We start from the raw sequence: 22,512 nt of genomic DNA, 5'->3' as shown, positions 1-22,512 counted from the left end.
GGCAGAGCTCCCGAGCCGCAGCACCGCAAAGGCAAACGCCGCAAACCGTGCAACCAAACGGGGGCTTCGGCGAGCCCAGGACTCCCCGGCAAAAGCGGTGCTGCCTCCCCAGCTGCCCTTCCCTCGGCTCTGCTCGGCAGCCCTCCCCGGCCGACCCCGACCCCTCCGCCCTTGCCGTTGCCCGGCTGCCGCGGGCGGGGGGCGACCGGCTTCAGCCCTCTGCTTCGGGGCGAGGAGCTGGAGCCGGGACTTCCGAGAGCGCCTTGAACGGCCACTTCAAGCTAAGGGCTTCGCCTCGCCGTGTTTTTACACGCCTTAATTGTTCCCTAATAATGCGGGGTTTGGGAGAAGCACGTGGGAAGTTTGGGGCTGGCTGGAAAAACAACAAAAACCCCAAACCAACCCCATGCATCGTCTTCCAGAGCTGGCTCCCTCTAAGCTGTTGGTTTTTCTCTCTCCCTGGAGTCAAAAGGCTTCAGGTGTAAACCGCCGCTCTTTAAAAGCTCGAGAGATGTAACAAGGGTCTGGCTGCAGGGAGAGGTCGGCGGGTCAGGGAGATAAAGCGATGCGATCCTCCAGCTACACGAGCTGGAATGTCCCTTTTCATGTCTGTTTGCCTTCGTGGGGTGTGTGTGTGTGTGTGTGCGCGCAGGGGTGAGGGCTCCGGGAGGCCGCGGTGCCCCCGGGGAAAGGGGCGCTCAGGGAGGAGGACAGGGTCTGCAAGGCGCCGGCGTGCTGCGGGCTGTCGGTGCCCGCAGGAGGACAGTGTCCCCCGTCCGTGTCGTCGCCTTCCCCCCTTCCCCCCCGCCGCAGCTGGCCCCAGCTCCGCGGTGCCGGCGCCTCCCTCCCGCACCCCGGCGGCGCCAGCCCCGGGCGCCCCGGCCCTGCGCGCCCCGGGCGCTGCGGCCCCGCAGCCGGCCGGTCCCGGGGCCACTGGTGACAGGAGCTGGCACGAACAGCAGCACAGGGCGCTTTCTGCAGGCTGTAACGTCTGATCGCCTCCACGCTCCTGCTGCGTTCAGTCCCAGCGAGGGAGCGCTGCAAGGCAATCTCCGCATCAGAGAGAGCGTTTACCTTCCCGAGACAGCAACCAACCAACCAATCAATTAATCAATCGATCAATCAGTCCAAGAATTCCAGTCCCTTGCAGGGCTTATTGCTGTGTTGTGCGTGAAGGAGCGCGCTTTGATGATCGCTTTGGCGCTGGGCTTCCCAGCAGTGGGAATAAACCAGCAGCTACGGCGATCCGGGAGCGTGCGCGCTGCCTTGCCTCCCCTCCCTCCGTGCCCCCGCACACGTACAGCCGCCGGGCGAGATAAAGCGCTTGCGGTCGGCGCTAGCAGCAGCCCTTTGCGTGGCGCGGCTCCGCGCTGGTCCCGCGTGGGACGGGGCCGCGGCGCGGGCTGCCGCCGGGCCCCAGCGCCCCGCCGGAGCCCGCGGCTCGGGCTCCCACCCGAGGCGGGAGCGTGTGCGCTCCTACATACACGCGGCTATCGAGCTGCAACAAACTCGTCTCCTTTTTTCTTTTCTTTTTTTTTTCCTTCCTTTCTAACGAGCCCTCTCTCTGCCTTTGCAAAAAACGCTTCCCGGTGCAATCCTGCAGCCCAGGGCGAGGGAGGAGGCGGGATGGTCCCTGCTTCCAAGACTTTTGCGAACAATCGTTAAAGAAGGAAACCTTTTTTTTTTTCTTCCCCTCCTTTCTCTTCCCTTGTGCAGAGTACGGAGAGGTCCCTTTGATCTGCGAGGCCTGGCTTGCTCCGAGCCCGCACGACGGCTCTGTGTGGAGAGGGGCCCGTCCGCCGTGGGAGCCCCAGAGCCAGGACATGAAAGGAAAAAGGGCGGCCAGGGTACGGGAGATCGACCGAAGGGCTTAAATATTTCATATTGCTGGAAGCTGTCAAGGCCAAAAACAACAACACGCCTCCCACCCTCCCTCCAAAGTGTTTGCAGAGAGCAGGAGTGTGTGTGCGTGCGAGGGGGCCGGAGCGCGCCGTATACCAGGGCCGGGGAAGGGAAGGGGAGAGCGAGCCATAAATTTTCACTTGTAATCAATCAATAATTAACTAATAGCGGAGCGTGGCCCGAGCGGGGCAGGCAGGACGGAACCGGCGGGCAGCCGCACTGCCGGGCCCCGCAGCAGAGCGCCTCTCCCCGGGGTCGCTCCGGCTCCTTTGCCGCCCCGGCCGCCTCCGCTGCCCCAGTCCCGCGCTCCTGCCTCACTTTCCCAGAGACTTTGGCCTCGCCCTCGGGCAACTCCGGGGACTCTGCTCCGCTTCCAGCCCTAGGAAAACCCAGCTCGGCCGGGGAGAGGGGTGGGGGGAGGATGCTCACCCTACTGCCCCTGCCCCGTGGGAGCCACCGTTCCGCTGGGTCCCGTCCGCCCCCCCGGGCCGTGGGTCCCCCCGAGCCGTGGGTCCCCCTCGGGGTCGCTCCCGCACTTCCCGGGCTGCCCGAGAGGTGGCGCCGCCGCCCCGTCGGACCCCCCCCCCGCCCGCCGCCGGACACCCCCCGCCTCCAGCGCCGGGTCGCCTGCATCAGCCATAAAACCATTGAGGATATCAAGACAGGCGCCAGGTGAGTAATAGACAGGATAATCCAGAGAGATTGCTCGCTGTTTACCTCCATCCACAAGCGCCACAAGAGTTACTCATTAACGTTACTATATACAAATAAGATACACAAGAGATAAAGCCATTTGCAAGTCAGAGTTACACCTGCGGTACACGGATTTTCTTGCAAGGACATGGAGAGGGGGAGGTCAGTATTAGCCCCCCCCCCGAATCAATCAGGTTGTGCCGTTCCCCCCCCCCCCAAATAAAAAAATCTTGGCGGCCGGTTTTAGGGAGCCGCGGGGCAGCCGAGGACTCCTGGCGCTGCTCCTCCGAGAAAGGCTACCTGATTCCCGGACTACCGGGAAAGGGAGGCAGGCAGGCGGGGGAATTGCTTTCCACTAAACATCAGCAGCTAATTACCTAGCGAATAACAACAATCTCACCCCCCCCCCCACCCCCGCCACCAAAAGTGCCCTCCATGTACAGAGGGATTTGGGATGCAAGCACCTGGGGAGGGGAGGAAAAAAAAGAAAGAAAGAAAGAAAGAAGAAGGGGCTACCCCGCGACCCCTGAGCCCAAATGGATGAGACCTACGTGGCTGGGGCGGAGGGGGGGGTCATATCGCACTGAAAGGTGCCTCTGCGCCGCCTCCTCTAAGGCCAGATCTCGGCGCATGAAAGAAAGTCGCACAGTGTTACTGAAGGCTGATTTTGCAACCCAGATAGGGCGGCAGCCTCTGTGTCCCTCCGTCTCCCCCCCGACCCCGCTTTGCCTTCCCTCGGTGCAGGCCCCCCCCCGCCCCCCGGCCAGCTCGGAGCGGGGTCAGGCTCGGTCCTCCGGTAGGATCCGGATGGAAAACCAGATCCGTCTTCTGGGGCTCCAGCCCCCTCCAGCCCAAAGCTTCTCTGCCTGCAGACGCTGTTTGTTTTTTTGCCAGACCCGACGCCACCTCCATCCATAAAAGCCCCACCTCGAAAAGGCCAGCTCAAAGGAACATCAGCTAATGTGACTTTTCCAGCAGCCCTCACCTTGGGCCCATCGGGGGCGGGGGCGGGGAGGGGGGCAGCGAGAGAGAGAGAAAATGCTGCTGAACACAAACCTTTTCCCCACCGACTGCGCTAGCTGCAAGCCCAGAGTCTGTCCTGGGTTTAAAATACGACCCCACTGTCTCGTCCCAGCTGAAACAAGAGACCCCCCCCCACCTTCGATGAAGAGGCAGTAGAGACCTGAGCTGTGCTGGGGAAAGGGGTGTGCGGGGGGGGGGGGGGGGGGTCTAGCTGGGGAAGCAGGCGGTGCGCTGCAGGGGGTCACGGTCAGGGTCCCCAAACGCCCCGCGGCTGCCCCCCAGGCCGGCCCGGCGCGGCCCCCGCTGCCGCCGGCGTCCCGCAGAGCCGCAGCGCCCCGGCCCGCGGGTGGCGGGGGGAAATGTCCCTTCGCTCTGGAAATTCACCCCAAAACGAGTAAACGCGGAGAGGCGGCGAGGCCCGGCAGGGTTTGCGGCTGGGGCTTTCCCCGAATGGCCGGGCCCGACGGGACTTCTTAAAAAAATCGGGGAGAAAAGATCTATGGCCACTTTCACCAGCGGGACCTCTCTTTATCTAGCAGGAGCAGGACCCGAAGGCCAGGAGCTGGGGGGCAGGCAGAGCATAAAACAGGATACGGGCTGGAAGTACATCCTTTATAATATTTATTACTGGCGGAGGATGAATCACTTTCCAATATATGGGCCACTAACTGTTGAAGGGGGAAAAAAATCTCTTTAACAAGGAAGAATATATATGTTCTGCTTAAGGATGTGAGCGTGGACTGGCAAAGTTACAAGCAGGGACTGCCAATTCTCTTGATTTCTGTTCTCAGTGACCTCCCAGACCACTGGCTGTACAGTTCACCACTGCAGCTAGAACGTGTGTCCCTATTTCAGCCATTTTCTAACTTAATATCAAGGAATATCATCGGCCCGACGGCAAGACGGAGCGCGTCCAAGGAGGGGGGAAAAAAAGTATTTCCAGGTGGTAACTGGAAAGGCCGATTCCTCTGCCCGGACAGGAGGGAAAAATGAGCCCAGTAACACCATCAGCTCATGAGCACTTTACCTGGAAACTTTGGAGGAGGGTTCTGCATTAAATTTTAACAGATCTATTCTCCAATTCTTCGCTTTTGCTTTATTAATTTATGATAGATAAAAGCATAGCTGAGCCATTCTCATTAACTTTTCAAATGCCACTTAATATTGTTCCATTAAAAGAGGGGACTTAGTAGCCTCTGAACCTACTTTAAAAGAGAGAGCGAGACAGGGGGAAAGTACATTAAACAGCTTGCTTAAAACTTGCACTTCCCCAACAACAATGCGAACGACGCTGTTGCGAACGGACTGGTTTATACCAGCTCCTTCTCCTCTGGTTCCGCGAGAAATATCTTAATATTAGTAAGGGGGCGAGGAGGTGGGGGAGAAAGAGAGACGAGGCAAATGTATCTTTTAACCCCCATCCTCCCAGGCAGCGTTTGAGGAAAGGTGGTTTGAAGGTATTTCACAGTACGCCCAAGACATTTCAATAAAAATTTATTGAAACTTCAGTGACTTTTAAAAGGGGGGGGGGGAAATTACAGAAAAAAAAAAAAAAAGAAAAACGTCTCAACATTTATATAACACAAAATATACCTTCATTTTTTTTTCTTTGAACCAGCTCTGAGCACCTGACTTTCAAGCCAAGAAAATATGCACTCACTCAAACAAAGACAACAATAAGCACAGTAGTAAAACTCCATCGTGTTTTTTGACACACCAAGGAAATGGGAAAACATAATACAAAGGAAAGAAAATCCTAGAATCTTCATCTTTTTCTCTCAAGCCACTGGAGAAGCCTGTTGTCATGTATTAAAAGCATATAATTTTTGTAGTTGTTGTTACTGAAATTTTATACCGAAAGTAGCACTTTTAACACTGAAGAAATCAAGGATTAAAAGCTACTATGGCACATTGCGTTCCGTTTTTTGTTAAAGGTCTTTGATTTTTTGTTTGTTTGTTTCTTTCTTCTTTGCCTTTTGCATTCAGCTCTTTTAAAAAAGGACGAGGTCAGGTTTTCCGCGGTGAACATAAATTTAAAAAGTGAGCACTTAGAATCAAGGTATTTCTCCTCTGGGTTGATCTGCTGGGTTGGGGCGTATGTTTAAAGGAATTATGAACTTGAAATGAAAACGACTAAAAATAAAAACAGAAGAAAAGAAGACAGATGCAGTCATATTTACAGAGATATGTACAATGTCAATAAATTAAAGTTTAATTTCGAGTATTCATATTCCACGTATTTACAAGAGTTATCAAATAATTACATAAATACTTTGTTTTAATAATAGTGTCCGCTTTTTTCTTCTTCTCAGTATGTTTAAACCTTGTTATTGCATATACAATTAAAGAGGGAAAGCTGTGATAAACCTACAGTCAAGCTACAGAGGGATTTAGATAAAATAAATTCACTTTTTTGTCCTTTCCAACTACACTTCTTATTGTTGTTGCTACAGGGAGGACGTTTAAGGTAAAGGGAAGAGGGTCTTATTTTTTGTTTTTATTATTATTATTATTATTTGTCCCTGGGATTTGAAACGAGCATAAAAAAACAACAAAACCCCACCGAAAATAAAAACAAAAACCCCCTAAAAAAAAGCAGGCTACTATGGAACATGCAAAAAAGCCACCAACTGGCTCTCAGACATCACAATAATATTTTAAACACACAGCTTCCCTTAATATAGACTAAGAAGGGCTGCCGTTAACAACCCGTCCAGGAAACAATTGTTGAAGAACCGATATGCAAGTTACTTACACATTTTTTTTAGTTTTGTTTCTTTAGGAAAAAGAAAATCACTTCTCTTACTTACTTTTTATTCATAGGGTGGTCGGGGGCGGGACGGGGGGGTGTTGTGTTGTGTTGTGTTTTGTTTCGCTTTTCTTTATTGGTACACAGTGAAGAAAAGAAAGAACCGAGGGCGCCGCAAACCCACCCGTGACCTCGCCCGCTCGCTCTCATCTGCGCTGGCGGCTTCGGAAGCAGCTCGCTCAGCGCCGCCGCCCTCGGGGCCGGCGCCGGCCGCCGCCCGCGGTGCCCCCCGCCAGGCCGCGGAGCCGCAGCGGCCGCGCCGCGAGCGACGGGGCGGGCGGCGGAGCCGCGGAGCCGCCGGGCGGCCGCTACGGCGAGGCGCTGCGGGCTCTGTCGGGCCGCGGCTCCAGCCCGCTGACGAGGCGCTGGATGTTTTGCAGTTCGCTCGTGGCCGCCTCCTTGTCGGCGCCCAGCTTGGGCGAGAGCGACGCGGAGCCCGAGGAGGAGAGCGTGGACGAGCGGCTCGCCAGCTCCGAGGCCGAGTCCGCCGCGGCCGCCGAGCCGGGGCTGGCGGCCAGGCCGCCCGCTTTGCCCTCGGCCGTGCCGGCGGCGGCCAGGCCGGGCGGCGCGGCGGCCAGCAGCCCGCTGCCGTCGGGCAGCGGCACGGGCAGCGGGTAGGGGCTGTAGCGCAGCCGCGGCCGCACGGCGCTGAGGAAGGGGTGCCGGTGCACCGAGCTGGAGGCGGCGCTGGAGGCCGCCGCCGCCGCCGCCATGTAGGTGTAGGGGTACGGGAAGAGGCTTCCGAAGGGAGACATGGCCAGGCCCTGGGGGAGCGGACAAGAAGGAAAAAGAGGGGAGGGAAAATAGTTAAAAAAAAAACAACAACAAAAAAAATTTATCAGTGTGTGCCGGCTGCGCCGCGGACGTTTCTCACGCAGGCAAGGGAGGCGGGGGGTGGGGAGCGCACAGCCGGCTGGCTACAAATCACCCCGGGGGGCTAAGGACACACACGCGCACACACACACACACACACACACGCAGGCACACCAACACCAACAGCCCTTCGCCTCGGCGGCCGAGAGGTGACACTAAGCGGGCCAAGCTCTCACCGACCGAGGTCGCCAGCGCGGGGGGTGCCGAGGTGCAGAGCACCTGGATTCACCCGCCCAGCGCCCAAAAGGCAACAACCGTCCCCAAACCCCCTGCTCCCTCCCCCTTCCCGGCCCGCACAGCAGCCCTGGCCGTCGCGGCCGCCACCCCCGCGGGGCAGGTCGCGGCCCCGAAATGAGACCGGGCTGGGGGGGAGAGAGAGAGGAAACGAAAGGAGAGGATGTGCTCCCACCTCCTCCGCGGGGAGATTTTTCTTCCCCCTCCTCCCCCCCGGAAAGTGCACGGCTCTCCCCGCAGGGCCGGGATCCCCCCCGCGCCTTCCCCGACGGGGCGGCCGGCGAGCGCCCCGCACCGCGGAGCCGCTCGCCCCGGGACTTCCGTGGGGAAGCCGCCAAGTCCGCGCGGGGGAGAGGCCTGGCGGCGGCACGCTGTCCGCAAACTTGCCAGAGAGCAACAGAGCAAAGGCGGACGGATGGCAAAGAGGAGCGAGTGCAAGATGGGCCACCCGCCCCGCTTCCCCTACCCCGGGGCTTTAACACGCCTGAATCCCCTCCTTCCCCTCCCCTTCACTCCCCCCCCCAAAAAAAAACCACTAAAAGGAGGTTGCCCCTGCAGAAAAAGCCTTGCCCCGACGTGCTGCTTCGGGGGGTGCCGCAGCGGGGAGCCGAGATGGGGGGGGGGAAGTGCACTCCCCGGGGGGGGGGGGCAGCCAGGAGCCCCTGGGAGCTGCCCCGTGGCCGGGGACGAGGAGGGCCGGAGGTGGGGGGGGGGGGAAGTACCTGAGAAGCCAGGACGTGCTGCTGCAGATGAAAGGGCAAAGCGGCTGCCGACGCTCCCGAGAGTCCTTGAGCGGCCGCCGTAGCCATGACCGTGCTGTCGAGGCCCGTGACCCCGGCGGACGCCCCCGACACGGTGGCCAGCAAGGGGCCCATGCCAGCGGCCATGCCGGAGAAGGCCCCCCCCATGGCGAACTGGCCCGGGTGGAGCAGCAGCGGGTGCCCGTTGCCCAGCGGGTTGAAGAACTGCTGGCCGGCCAGGCCCGGGGGGAAGCCGAGGTTTTGCAAGTGTCCCTGGCTCAGGTGCGCGGTGCTGTCGGTCTGGACCGTGAGCGGGGCGAAGGGCTCTTTGCCCAGCAGCCGGTTCTCGTCGACTTTGGGGCCTTCCCGGAGGGGGCTTTTGAGGTCCTCGCCGCTCAGGCCTCCCCCCCGGGTGCTGGAAGAGATAGTAGCCGGGCTATGCCGGGAGTCCGGAGGGGCTTTCTCCGTCCTCTCCCGGCTCCGGCTCACCGCCGAGTCGCTGGGGAAAAAGTGGCCTTTGGAGGGGCTGCCCCCCTTCTCCCGGGGGTCGTCTCCCGCCGCCGCCGCCGCGGAGCTGGCCGGCGCAGGGGTGGCGGCGGTGGTCGTGCTGATTTTGCCCGATTCGCTGGCTTCTAGCAAGGGATCGTCTTTGCTGTCTGCATCGCTGTCTCCCTCGCTGGGGCAGAGATCTGCAAGACAAAGGGAGCCCGGGGCTGTGATCTGGCGAAGCACGTCCCTCAACCCGGTCGGTCTAGGAGCAGGGGCAGGGAGACTTCCTGGCCGGCCAGAAATTTAAATATAAATACATTTTTGTTGTTGTTGTTTAAGTAAATTCCCCGGCTCCCGCCGCCCGCCCCATTCAAGGGAGCTGAACTTTTACAGCGCCGAAAACTGGCTGAGAAACAAAGCGGAGGCCTGCAGCAACGACCCCCCAGCCGGATGGGCCTCGGGCCAGCTGCTCGCTCTCGCCTACACCAGGGTCAATCCGGATTAGCGGCACTTAAAACTGCCCGGGCCGCGGGGCGGCGGGGGCGGCGGCCGGGCGCTCCCCGCCGAGCCCGGAGCCGCCGGGGCCGCGAGCGGCACCGCGAAGGCAGCGCGGCCCCGGCTCGGCTCCCAGGGCCTTTTGGGGGGGGGGGTCTTCTCCCAAGAACTTTTCCTCACTTTTCAGCCCTTCCCAGGGCAGAGCCCAAGCAGATTTCAACGCCCCTGCCTCTCCCCTCCTGCCTCCATCACCCTGTGGGCAAATCCCCCCCACACCCCGCCCCGCTCCTCTCCTCCCGTAGACACCCTCCCCAGCCCAAAATCCCTGCACGACTTCGCTGAATTCCCCTGCGCTTCGTCTCCTAAATTCAGCGCCCCAGGTGCGAAGATCTGCTTCGCTTTTCGGGTCCCCTCCCAGCTCCCTTCCCCTCCCCTCAGCTCGGCAAGACTTTAAACAAACGAGTAAAACAACCAAAAAAAAAAAAAAAAAGGTTGTTTCCTCCTCCCTCCGCACCCCCCCCCCCACCCCTGTATGGATTAATACATCTGAAAGAGCTGCAGACAGCCTCTAACCCGCACGGAGAGGGAGAAACCGAGGGTGACTTTTCTATAACAAAGTTCGGGACTGTATCCAGGGGAAAGATCCTTCCTTTAATAACAGATTCAGAGAGGAATATTAATGGAGTGACTCCAGTTTTTGAACTTTTGCCCCGTGGTCTGTCTTTGCTCCCTTGACTCGGAGCTGGCTCCTTTCTGAGCCATGGGAGGGGAGGAAGGAGTGTGCAGCAGCAGGAGAGAGGGCGCGGGAGAGAGGAAAGAGGGAGAGAAGAAGCAAGAGAGGTAGAAAGAGAGAGAAAGTAAGAGAGAAAGAGAAAGACAGGCAGAAAGAAGCGGAAAGAGAAGGGGGAGAAAGAGAGAAAGTAAGAAAGTAAGACTGAAAAAGAGAGAAAGAGAAAGAAAGAAAAAGAAAAAGCAGAGAGAGAAAGAGAGAGAGAGAGAGCAAAAAATAAGAGAGAAAGGGCAAGAGCAAGTGAGAGAGTGAGTGTAAGAGTGGAAAAGAGAGAGAGAAAGAAAAAAAAGAGAAAGAAAGGTGAAAGAATGAAAAACTGCATCAGAGAGCACCAATTGCACCCCAAAACCGTCTGCTCCTGTCTTGGGGCAGAAGCACCACCTCTTGCCTTTGCCCGGGAGGAGCGCGGGCATGGGGGCTGCACGGGGCGCTCACCCTTGAGGCTGGACGTGCCCACGGACGGCGCAGCAGGGCAGGCCTGCGCGAAGCACTTGAAGGCCGTCTGCTCGTTTGAAGACTCATCCGAGGTGGCGTTCTCCTTCTTCTGCCGCTCGTCGTACACCCGCATGGACTGCAGAGTCAGCTGCTTTCTGCAGGGGAGATGGGGGCTGAGGGTGAGCCCAGGGCACCAAGGGCCCTGCGGGCCCCGGCAGCCCCCGGCCCAGGCGGGAAACCCGCACCGATGGCAGATTTGAACGAGCTGGTGGGAGCCGATTAAGGACGCTGGGCTGCTGGAGGGGAACCCGTTTCTCGGGGGCGGGATGGCTTCGCACGCTCGGGCTGCATGCCTGGGAGCCGCTCGCTGCCACGCGGAGCCAGAGCAGCGCGCGGGGGCGAGGGGCGCCGAGGGCAGCGGGAACCGGCCCCCGGAGATTAGCTGTGGAAACGCGAGGATGTTCCCGAGATATGAGCCATCTTAATGGTTGCTAAGATTGCGAGGAAGTGGTTATTTTGCTAGGCACTTTATGTAATCTTTTCGCCAACAATTAACCCAGAGTAAAATCTATTTATATTTAGAGAGAAATTAGAAATCATTTCCGTCCTGTGGCTCCAGCACTGGCTTTATTTTCACACTGACAGACAAGCGGCGCTGGCGTGTGCGGGTGTGTGGTGTGCTGGACTGAGTGCTGGGCAGGGAGAAAGGCCTCTTGTTTTACTTTACATTTTTCTCTTTTTGATTAAAAAAAAAAAGGAATAGCTTAATTCATTATCTAAAAGTGAGTGCAAATTGCTAAAACATCCTGTCTCCTGTAACAAAACAAGAACATATACCCCCTTAAAAAAATAAATAAGAACCACCCCTTTCCCTATTTTCTCCTTAAAAAAAAAAGTCACATTTAGTGCTGTCCATCTTTCTACCTGTGACACAGACTGTGCTGCTGCTTTTGGAAAAATAAAGAATTTTCTATTATTAATTGCTTCCATACTCAAAGGACCGCTCTGCCAAAACAGTTTATTTATATTTTTCTCCTCCATACTTTAGTCTTTTCGGGATAGTCCCCAGGAAAATGCCAGAGATTCAACCAGCGATCAACTCTGCCCTCGCTCCTCCCTGTTCCTCAGTTCCAGGTAGAAACTGTGGTGCAATATTCCTGTCAAAACGTTAAGGGAAACTTCTTTCTCCAGGGATTTTTGCCATCTTTCTCTTAATGTACCAACATTACTTTCGCCAGTCATCCAGCGCAAGGTAAAAAGTAAACGTGGAAAGCACGATTGACTCACATGCAATCAGTTTGGCATTATTAACGACAAGATCCTTATTAATTTTGGCGGGGGGAAGTGTGGTTTGGAGGAAATGAGAGGTGATTTTGACCTCTGGTCATGTTCGGAGCTTTGCGCAAGAAAACCAGAAAGAGGCGCCTACATGTAATCTTTGCAGACTCACCTTTTTTCCCTCCTTCCATTCCCGGTGTCACGAAAACCTTTGGCAAAGGGATTGTTGTCAATTTTTAATTGCGTTATCTAGAGGGAGGAAAGAAAAAAAAAGGTAGGGGGCTGGGGCAGAAATAAGGCAAGTAGATTTAAGGGGGAAAAATAAACAACAACAACCCCAAAACTGCTCCTCTCCCCTGTTCACAGAGCGCGGGCACGACCCCCGGAGGAGCAGGAACCCCGTGCGTGGGGCCGGGGCCCAGGTCCCCAGCTTTGGGGTGAATCCCTGCGGTTTCCCGTGCCGCCTTTGAGCCTTCCTGCACGCCGTCCCCCGGGAGCGTGTCCGGGAGCCACCCCGTGTCCCAGCCCCGCACCGGGATTAATTCAGCTGTGCAATGCCATCCATGCAAGCTATGCTCGCGCTTCAACTCTTTGCATGCCATAATTAAACCGCAAAGGAATCATGCCCACCCCCTCACTATAATAAAATGCTTTCTATAATCGCATTAGGCTCCGTGTGCGTGTTGGGGCGCTGGGGGTGCCAGGACCGAGCTGATTTTATGGGAAAAAACTTTTTCTACTCTCTCCTCGGGAGGAGAAGGGGGGGTTCCCGCATTTAAGGTTATCACTGGAAATATTTGTTTATCCGCGACCCCGCTACACGTTTCGAGACCCTTCGAGGGAAGGGGAGGGAGCGACCCGCGCAGCCCCGCGGAGCCTGCGCGCAGCAGCGCGGAGCCGCGATTCAAACGCGCGCCGCGGGCTCCCCTTGCAAACGGCATTTGGGCGGCGGGGACGGCACACGAGGGCGGCAGGGGGGGGAGATGCTCTCTCTCTTTTTTTTTTTTTTATTTTTTAAATTCACACCCGGCCGATGTATTTATTTGCCTTGCAAACCCTGCAGCTTCCAATTTGAGGGAGGGAGCGAGACCCCAAAGAGTAAACGTCTTCTTCCTGCAACTCTGTGCAGGAGCGACTCCGGCAGCCAAGTTACCCCCCTCCACACACACACACACACACACACACACACACGAACTCAAAGGATCAGACGAGCACACAAAAAAAGCCATTGCTACAAACTAACAGCACTTTTAATCCAGGTGATCCGGGCTTTGCCTTCTGACCTGCCGGCAAGATCGCCCCGATAGCGCAGGAGCCGAGGGCTCCTTGCGGCTCTCCCAGGGCGCTTTCTCCACGATTTCATGGCAATAAGACAAATACGTTTATTTCTGTCCTTCAAGCGAGCCGGCCTCAGCTGATAGATCGGAGCGCACAGCCCTGCTGATAAGTCCCAAAGCAAAGTCTACTCTCTGTACACACATTTTCTTTCCGTTTCCTTAAATACGCCCGGCCGCAGGGAGCGAGTAAAATAGCCCCAGCCCGGAGGGAGGACTGGCTTTGGAAAACTAACGGAAGGGAGGGCGAAGGACCCCCCCCCCCACCTTCGCTCCCTGATTTTTAATCGCGAGGGATAACTCAGGGGCAGAGACACGCGCGGGGAAGCCTCAGCAAGCGGGCTGCGCGCCTCTCACCCCGACCCTTTCCTTTAACACACACGCACGCACGCAAAGTTGTAATTTATAGACCGAAAAATAAAAGCCCTTTTTTTGGCTCCTTCGCTTCCTTCCACTTGACTTAATTATCGTAAATCCACCATTTGCCGCTCTCCCAAATGTACCACCTTCGTAGCAAACGACAATAAACCGGCAGAAATGGAAAGGCAGCGTCTGCAGCGCTACAAACTTTCTCACACTGCCTCTTTCAGACCTTCCAGCTAAACTCAAGCGAGATACCCCTCTCTGATCAGAGCATATTTCTCCACCACAAAAAATAATAAAACACTGCAGGATACAACAAAAAAAATCATAATATAATAATAATAGGAACCAGACGTGCGCTCCAGCCTTATTGCCAATTGCTGTTAAAGGAGCTAAAACAGCACAAAGGCCAGGAAGAATTACAAAATCTCCAACCACACTGCTCTCCCCCCTCTGTCTTTCGACACACGGATCCGATTCTTTTTCTGATGCGTCTTAGATTAAATCCACCCCGAAAGCAGCGTCCCCCCACCTCATCTTGCCCCCTTTCCCCCACATCGGGAGGAAAAAAAACCCTAAAGACCCCCCCCCCGGCAGACCTCAGAACCCCCTCCTTTAAATTACGTGTCCCGAGGGGCACCGGAGCCGCGGGATGGGGGGACGGCGCCACCCCCTGCCCCAGCGCCCCCTCGACGTTGCAGCCACCGGTTCGGGGCAAAAGGGAAGGAAAGAGAGGGAGGGGAGAGACGAGCGTCGTGATTTCGAAGGGAACAATGCAGAGTAAAAGCTCTCTCAAAAGCCAAAACACGTAAAACAAATCCTTTCTTAATCTCCTTACCTTATCATTCTGGTATGCGGTCACTGCGATGAATTCCGTCTCCGGGAAAACGTAGGTCCTGAACGTGCTATAGGGAAGCTTGAGGATATCGTTTGCTCGGACGATGTGGAACCGGGGCTGGTACTTGTGCATGGAGTTTAAAATGGTCTGCAGAGGGGGAGCCCGGGCCGGGAGAGCCGCCGAGGGAGGGCGGGGGGAGGGGGGGGAAATAACACAGGCAGAGTCAGCACCAGCACCGCACCGCCAAGCACTCGGCTCAGCGGCCGGCACTTTCTCCTAATTTGCCTTCCCTTCTTCTTCCTACCCTCACTCCTCCTCCCCCCCAAACACACACACACACGCCTTACAGCATCCACCAAAAAGCAATGACAGCTACAGCTCGCCCGGGTTAGACTCGCCGCTGTACGTATCTAAGGGGGGTTTAATATCCCAACAGCGATTTCTTCCGCGTGGAGAGCCAGAGGGGAAACTATTTGGGCTCCGGACGAAATGTATTCGGATTTCAACGGTAAAAAAAAAAAAAAGATACAATATAAAATGAAATAGCAGCAGGAACTACAATAGCAACAAAAACACAAGCGCCTCTGCTCGTTCTAATTGCTTGCCCCAATCCACTTAAGGCCTTCTGCGAAAGGCAAAAATGTATCGTCTAATCAAATCACAGCCAGCAAATGCAATCTTCAGCACATTAGAGATCCCCCGACCACGGCCGCCACCAGCACCCCGGGCTCTGAGGCAGAATCTTTCCCAGGAACAGAAAGAAATGGCAAGGATCGTCCAAGCACTTATCAGCAGGTTTGTTTGATTTCACTCTTAGGGGAGGTTTTTATCTCTGCACACCCAGTAAATGTAAAGGAGTGGATAGACATGAATGGGCAACTTGACCTCTGATTTTGGTTCCTGTTTATTTTCACTCCGGCTTGCTTTACATTATCCAGATTAATATATATTTAAATGTTTGCATACTTAGGCCTTTAAGCCCTTTATACACATATGCATATCATTTTCCTACACCTAAAAAGTGCGATCGTCTTTATTTTAAAAAATCTGTATCGAAAGTCAACACAGCTCTAAGAAATATCAAGTTATTCTATGCTGGAAATATATGTCTAAAGTCAGTATGGAACAGCACGGCTTGGGCTTTTGAAAGGTTACAGGATAAGCTCAATTGTTTAATAATGACTCCAGCGAAAGCACATTAAAGGACTATTATAAACCGGACAGATGGATGTTCCCAGTGCATGTGGAGAGGACTGTTTGTTCCTCATTTCCCACATATTTATTACGCCCGAGTTCAAAAGCTGGGTGCAAGGCTCCAGCCCGCAGCGGCTGCGGAGCAGCCAGGCTGCAGCGCCGGCTCTGCTCTCACACGAATTTTATTCTAGGGGCACGGCCGGGAGAGAAGGCGTGAAAGCCCCAAACTAAAGAAAAGTAGCGAGAAAACGAGGGGGCAAATGAACGTGGAAAAGGCACTCACAAATCCGTGCTTGTCAGAGATATTGTTAGTCAGCTTCAGCTTGTGAAAAGTGACGACTTTGGACATCCATTGTTCGCCGGTGGCCGGACTGTCCGGGTGGATGTACATTCTCTTTGGCATTTCAGGGTCAGCTTTGCCGGCTACCATCCACCGGGAATTATGGAATTTGTACCTACAATCGTCAGCCGCCACAATATCCATCAATAAAATGTACTTGGCCTTTTTATCCAGTCCAGTGCATCTCACTTTAAATGGAGGAAACATTCTCCTACGGGCAGAGAGAGGGAGAGGGGGGGATAAAGAAAAGACAAGACGGGAAAACAAATAATTACGGTGTAAGTCAGCTCCTGCAGCTCGGTACCGCATCTACCAAGCGGTCGCTTCAGTTCTCAGAAGCGGAAAACTCCCCCCCATCACCACCACCACCACCACAAAGATTTTCCCTCGGGCCCAGCGAAAAGATTTCTCAAACACTTCAGAGTTTCCAGAGAAAATTGTCCCTCAGATAACATGGAGCAGGGAGAGGTTCGTATTCCCTAGAAATCAGCATGCACCTACCCCTCTTCCATTCCTAAACAGCAAAGCCTAATTTGGGTCTCTAAGAGCGCTCATTATTTCCCTTTCGCCCGCTAAACAAAGCGATACGGACAGACAGGGCTCCGATACAGAAACATTCTGCCTTCCTACCCCTCTTCATCCCCCGAGGATAGACTAGAAAACCCTCTTCATCGATACAGGGCAGGGGAGGGGGCAGTTACTAAGTGGAGGAGGAAAATAACCCCACAGTGAGGGTGCTAGGGCGAGTTTCACAGTGCTGCAGCGTCCCAGGGTCCGAGAGCGTATTTGTGCACCGGGCTCCCTGCAAACCACATTCCCCCCCGCTCCTAAGTCCAGCTCGAAACTGCAACAGGATACCACAAATTTGCTGTTTATTATATCGAGTGGTTGGCATTCAGCAATCTCAACTTAAAAGGAAACACATGACTTTGCAACATGTAAGAGCGCCTAATACTCGGTCAAGGCTTTCACGCAAAACTTTTGACCACAATTAGCACAGAAAAGGGAGGAAAGGCGGTAAAATGGGCGAGGAGATTTTGGCCCTCCCTGCTCTCAGGTTTTCGCTGAGCCTGCACCCTGCAACTGGTGCAGGACAAGTAGGTGAAGCTGGAAGAGGACTGCTACAGGCGATCTAAGCACACTTTTGAGGAGCGCCTTGCTCGAGTGATTCTCCTGGCAAATTAGATGCGGATTGCTCGGTGCATTTATAAGACGGTGCGTTATAAAAACACCGAAGTGCAAATAGTTTGCTAGCTGCATGTCATCACATCAATAGGTAGAGTTGTAAAAGAGCACAGATGTCTACTAGCAGCGAAACGCGGGGGGGGGGGGGGAGAGATTTCGAATAGGTAAACCTATAAAATACAGAAATGCAGGGTGTACGTGCGTCCTGCATGTTCATTCATTCACACGTGAAAGTTACATACACACGCCGCGCATTTCTGAAGCGGCTGCAAAATCTTCCCTAGCACTAAAGGCAGGAATTACGCCGTGTGTACAGAAACAGCATATCTTTTTATCAGTTTTTCCATGCATTTACAAATGTAATTAGTCAGCACAAATGCATGCCTAGCTCGCAGCAGAAACAGAGGCACAAGTGAAGCAACTGATAAACTGAATTTATCTCGCCCTCCTGCAGTTACTACTTCACCAGCAGAGATATGCCTCTCCAAATATTTTTCTTTTATTTTCTTTTTTTGTTTTGTTTTCTTTCCTCTCTCCCTTTGGGAAGCAAAACTACATGTAGCAAGGCTGAAATCAGGCCAGCACAATTTCCAACACCAAATTATTTTCCTTCTGCTACCAGCGTTCTCCAGAAAGTATCAAGCTACTGAACCGTGAACGGCCCCTCTCGCCCCCTCCACACACGTCCTGAACTGAGACTATGCGTGGCTCAGTAGTTCAGTCCTTCCCGGGAGTGTGGTGCCCGATACATGCCCAGATCTTCAGCTTTCTGAAACTTTGCATAATTCCAGATGAAACAAGTTTTACGGAGGAAGTCGCTGGCAAAAGAGCCTTCCTTTGGAGCAGACTGGTAGGGTGCAGAGACTGGGGTTGGGGGGGTGAGAAAAGGCATGAAACACAGACTCAGACCTACCTTCCTGATTTGGTAATCACCATCTCCGTGCCTCTTTTATGGAATTGTTCCCAAAGTTCTTTGGCTTCCAGATGCACTTTCGGGTCATCTTCCACCTCTTCTTCTGGCTCCAGAGTTTTTAAAGGCCTCAGATGGGCTGCTGCCTGGTGGCCCAAGGAAGAAAAGGGGATACCAGTCTCTGCAGCCCCAACTAACTGATCCATAATCGGTTTAGCCAGAGCCCCGGGCAAGGAAAGGGCAGCCGCCCCGTTGGGAGGCAAAGCCAGAGCCGGGAAGAAGGGAGGCTGGTGTCCTAACACAGCGCTCATGGCAAAGTCCGGTGCCCGGTGAGGTAAAAAAGGATGATAAGCCATGCTTGTCCCAGGGATTACTGGATCTCTCATCGGTATATTCATCCACTCCACTCCTCGGTCTTCCTACCGCTGGAGCAGTCCTGGAGTGGTTTCTAACAGCACATCACGAAGAAGAAAAATTAAGATAATAACAGCAACGGCAACAAAGCACCAAAAATAGGGTTGGGGGAACAAGCTCTAGACAGCACAGTACATGGGGGGAGAGGCAGAACTTCTACAGCCTACAACTTCCCGAGCCGGGGCACATCCCCAGCCCTCGGGACAGCTGATTAACAGGATTGTTCATTATTAGGCTTGGTTTTTTGTTGTTGTTCTGCCCCTGTGGGTTTTTTTTTCCTGTGTGCAAGTCCTTGCGATCGAAGAGAGACGCCGAAGAAGGGAGAAGGACACAAAAAAAAAATCCACGGGGTCCGCTGTCTGCTCCGGGTGCCGCGGGAGGGCTGAACCAAGCGAGATCCCTTTTTTTTCCTTCTTCTTCTTTTTTCTCTTACTCTCAATCCCCCTTCTCTTCTTTCGTGGCGGAGGGTGACGGCTGGAAGCTGGGTTTTCTTGTGGGGTGGCTGTCTCTCCCCCCCCCCCACCCCCCCACCCCTCCACCTTTCTTCCGTACGGGCAGGCTGAAGAGCAGAGGCTGCGAAGGGAGGCGAAGCCGAGAGAAGCGCCCAAGCCCACCACCACCCCCCCCCGGCGCCCGAGCAAGGCTCCTGAGCAACCTCCAGGCAGCGGCAGCAGCAAAACTTGCAGGGAAATCGCGTTTCCGCCTCGCCTTCCCCCCTCACCAAGCAGGAGCTGGTCAGGGTGCCCTGATTTCCATCAGGAGCTCTTCTTTCCTTCACCCTCCTCCTTTCACCCCCCCCTCCTTCTCTTTCTCTCTCACTCTGCCTTTAAAAAAAAAAAAGGAAAAAAAAAAGAGAGAGAAGAATTGCGCTCGTCTCCCTTTCCAGCAACGCTCCAGCAAAAGGAGAGAGGGAGGAAGAGAGAGGGAAAGAGAGAGAGAGAAAGGAGGAGAAAGGAGGGGGGGGAGAGAAAGAGGGAAAGAGAGAAAGAGAAAGGGGGAGAGAGGGAGAGGGAGAGAGAAAGAGCCTCTCAGCTCTGAGGATCCCCTGTGAGCCTCTGCTCTGCGTGCACCGGATTGTATGGATGTGTTGTGGGTTACAAGGGAGCTGGAGCCTCCTTGATTGGCTCTTTGACGCTTTCGGACCAATTGTGTGGCTCCATAGGCGTGGTTTTGACAGGTCGAGTGGAAGGGGGACAGAGCCGAGTTATAAAAAGAAGGTGTCGGAAACTGTAACGCTGCAGCAAAGCATCACTCGTACTCGGTGCCGTGTGAATATGTCAACATGATCAGAGGGGAGGGAGCAGGCAGGCCCCGCGCCGGGCGGCCGGCGGCCGCCTCTAGGGGGGGTGAGCGGGGCCGCCTCGCCCCCCGCCCGGCCTTGCCGAGCCGAGCCGAGCGGAGCCGAGCCGGGCCGCGGCTCCCGGCGCGACCCCAGCGCGGGCACCGGCAGCTCCGCCGGCCGCCTCCCTCGGTAGGAGCGCCCCTGGCAGCGCAAGACGGGAGGGGGAGGCTCTCCCACGCGGGGCCGCGGCCACGGGAGGCGGGGGGGGGGGAAGCTCCAGCCCAGAGGTGTCTCCACTTCTTCCCGTTCCCCCCCCCACTCCCACCACCTCGGCCCGCTCCCTCGGCGGTGGGCGCGGCGTTGCGAGAGGACATGCGTGACCCTCCGCGGCGCCCACGGGCGCCCTCGCTGTCCCGCTGCCACGGCGGCGGCCGGCGGCACCGTACCATCTCCGGCGGGTGCGGGCTCCGCCGCGCCGCGCGCCCATCGCCGTCGCCGCCGGCCGCTTCGAGCCGCCGGTGGCGGTGCCAAGCCCCCCCCCCCCCCCCCCGCAGGCCAAAGTTGCTTTCTTTAAACGCGAGACGGCTCCGGGGCGTCGCTTGCGGCAGCGCCGCTCGCCGCAGGGCTGGGGCAGAAGCGGCGCGGAGCCGCCCCGGGCCCGAGCCGCCGCCGCCGCCGCCGCCGCTCGTTGTTGTGGCCGCGGCCGCGCTTGCTCATCGGGGCGGCCGGCAAACGGAGGCCGGGACGGGGCTGGGGGGAGTGAAAAATGGGAGGATTTTGTTCTTTTCTTTCTTTCTTCGGAAACGAGGAGCGAGCGCGGGCGCTGAGCCGGTGCCGGCGCCGACAGGGTTACGCTCCCCCCCCCCCGCCCTCCCCTTCCATGAGGGTGCGGGAGGAGACGGGAAGTGCTGTTCTCCCAGCGCCTGGGCCGGGACGTTGCGGTAGCGCCGGGGGCGGGGGGGTGGGGGATCGAGCGGCCCCAAAACCTCGGGGTTCATCTCCGCTCCCCGGCCCCCGTAAGGGCGCCCCGGCAGCGGCAGGAGCGCGCCCCCCTCTTCCTCGTGTAGGCGTCACGCGTGGGGCGCTGCCCCACGCGCGGGGTGGTGGGAAAAGCCGGGCAAAAGCTAAGTTTCTGGGGTGACTTGTCCCTCGGGGGGGGTGACGGAGCAGAGCAGCAAGACGGGACCTGCGGGCGTGTGTGTGTCGGGGGAGGGGGGGCGGCCAGGACGCGGACGCGCGTGGCGGCGGGGCATCCCGGCGCTGGGAAATGCCGAGCCGCCCCCGGGGGTGCGGCTGCCCCCCCCCCCCCGGCTCTCGTCCCTCTTTCGGGAAGGGCAGGGGTGCTGGGGGGGGCGAGGCGGGGGCGCGGCGCTGAGCGGCGCGGGTGCGAGCGGAACCTCTAAAGCGATTAGCTCTTCTAACATTGCATTTTTGACGCACATGGTTAAGAGCGCTTGGCGCCAGCTCGGTGAAGTCCCTGTAGTAACCAGCGTCTAGGATCGCTTTGCATTCACCAAAATATCTCCCCTCTGGTCGGGGGTGGGGGGGGTGGAACGAGAAAGGAGGGGGAGGAGGGAGGAAAGGAAGCAGGAAAAATGCGTTCAAAGAGGATGAGGGGGGGAATACATGGGAGGGGGAGAAAGTCTGATGCGTTTCAAGAAGCCGAGACAGCTTAGATCCCCTCGCAGCGCTCGGCTCCCGTCTGCAGCCAGTTACCAACGGAGGGAGAGGGGGCTGCAAGTCATTCCCGAAACCTCTGCAAGGAACCAGGGCTGCGGCTCCTGCCTCCGGCCACGCCGCGCTGGCAACCCCCGAAAGCACCGCACCCTCCTGAATAAAACCCACCCCGGCGGCCGCAAGAAGTTTGTCGCGAGTCGCCCCAAGCAGGCCACCGCTTTTCCCCGCGGCACCCGCGAGCGGCGCTTGCAAGAGAAACGCGGCCCCTCCGAGCACCCGCAGCCCCACGCGTGTCCGCGCCCTCACGGAGGCGAGAGGGCTCTCCGGGCCTCCTCCCCACCCCGCACCTTGCACCTCTCCCGCCGCGGCACCCACCCGCGCAGGAAAAATAACATGTTCGCCGCTTATGATTTCCAATGTCAGCGTCTGCCTAATGGCGTGCAAACTTCCGCCAGTTCCGAGTGACCTCCCCGACGAAGCCCCCTGGAGACTCGTATTATGAAGGGAGGCTGCACTAATCTAAGATCAAAAGCGGGAAGGTGCGAACAGTCTTTGTCTCCCTTCGGCCGCCTCATTCCCCCTCCTGTGTGTGATAAATCTACCCTGGCGCCGACTGCGCGCTGGATGATTAATTTGCAAGCAAACAAAAGGGACCTGATGGCCAGCCATCTTAGTTAAATATTGGCCAGTGCTTCCAGCTACTTGTTAGCCGCCTCTTTGCCAGAAATAAATAAAATCGGCGAGCGCCGAAATAAATAAATAAATAAAGCGGCCGCGCAGAAATGAATGGGAAAGTAAAAGGGAGGGAGGGGAAAGGGAAAAAAAAAAAGGGCTAGGGCACAGCAAGGCAGGCGCTATCTTGGCTCTTCAAAGAGGCATGAAAGGTCTCTGCTGTCTCTCGGCGGAGCGGGGCTCTCTGATGTCGGAGCGCAGGAGCTGGCGGCCGGGCCGGGGGGCTGCGCTGCCTCCCACCCACCCAGCTCAGCTCCACGCCGCCAGCGAGCCCACTGCCCCTCCGCCTCCCAAAGCCTTGCGCCTCACCGGGCTCTCCCTTGCTTCAGCGCAGGCCGCAGGAAAGGCAGAGCTGGCCAGGCCCTGGGCCGCGCTCAGTCAGTGGCCGGGAGAGCCCCGCTTGGTGGCATTTTCCCCCCAAGAGCAACTTCTAGCATCGGAATGAGAGATCAGGCCGTGCAGCGAGCCTGCCCCGTGCATGC

General features: G+C 56.5%; 1 protein-coding gene across 1 annotated transcript; it reads right to left on the bottom strand.

Annotated features, from left to right (window-relative positions):
• Positions 1-5,095: 5,095 nt before the first annotated feature.
• TBX3 (T-box transcription factor 3) lies at positions 5,096-19,426 on the bottom strand. Its single transcript, XM_068911143.1, has 7 exons — positions 17,929-19,426; positions 15,774-16,041; positions 14,297-14,443; positions 11,934-12,010; positions 10,484-10,638; positions 8,257-8,963; positions 5,096-7,191 (listed from the first exon to the last, which is right to left on the bottom strand). Exons 1-7 carry the CDS (start codon positions 18,321-18,323, stop codon positions 6,736-6,738), a joined length of 2,205 nt encoding a protein of 734 aa, XP_068767244.1. The 5' UTR covers positions 18,324-19,426; the 3' UTR covers positions 5,096-6,735.
• Between the last annotated feature and the right edge of the window lie 3,086 nt (positions 19,427-22,512).

The sequence above is a fragment of the Struthio camelus genome, chromosome 17 (assembly GCF_040807025.1).
Source record: "Struthio camelus isolate bStrCam1 chromosome 17, bStrCam1.hap1, whole genome shotgun sequence".
Taxonomy (NCBI): Eukaryota; Metazoa; Chordata; class Aves; order Struthioniformes; family Struthionidae; genus Struthio; species Struthio camelus.
This window is presented reverse-complemented; position numbering and strand designations above follow the sequence as displayed.

Bases quoted from the DNA above. Each gene is read 5' to 3' on its own strand.
- TBX3 (XM_068911143.1), bottom strand. From the start codon at position 18,323: ATGAATATACCGATGAGAGATCCAGTAATCCCTGGGACAAGCATGGCT. The intron at 14,444-15,773 runs GTGAGTGCCTTT...CCCCCTCTGCAG, and splicing joins TCTCTGACAAGCACGGATTT to ACCATTTTAAACTCCATGCA. The intron at 8,964-10,483 runs GTGAGCGCCCCG...TTTGTCTTGCAG, and splicing joins GGGCACGTCCAGCCTCAAGG to ATCTCTGCCCCAGCGAGGGA.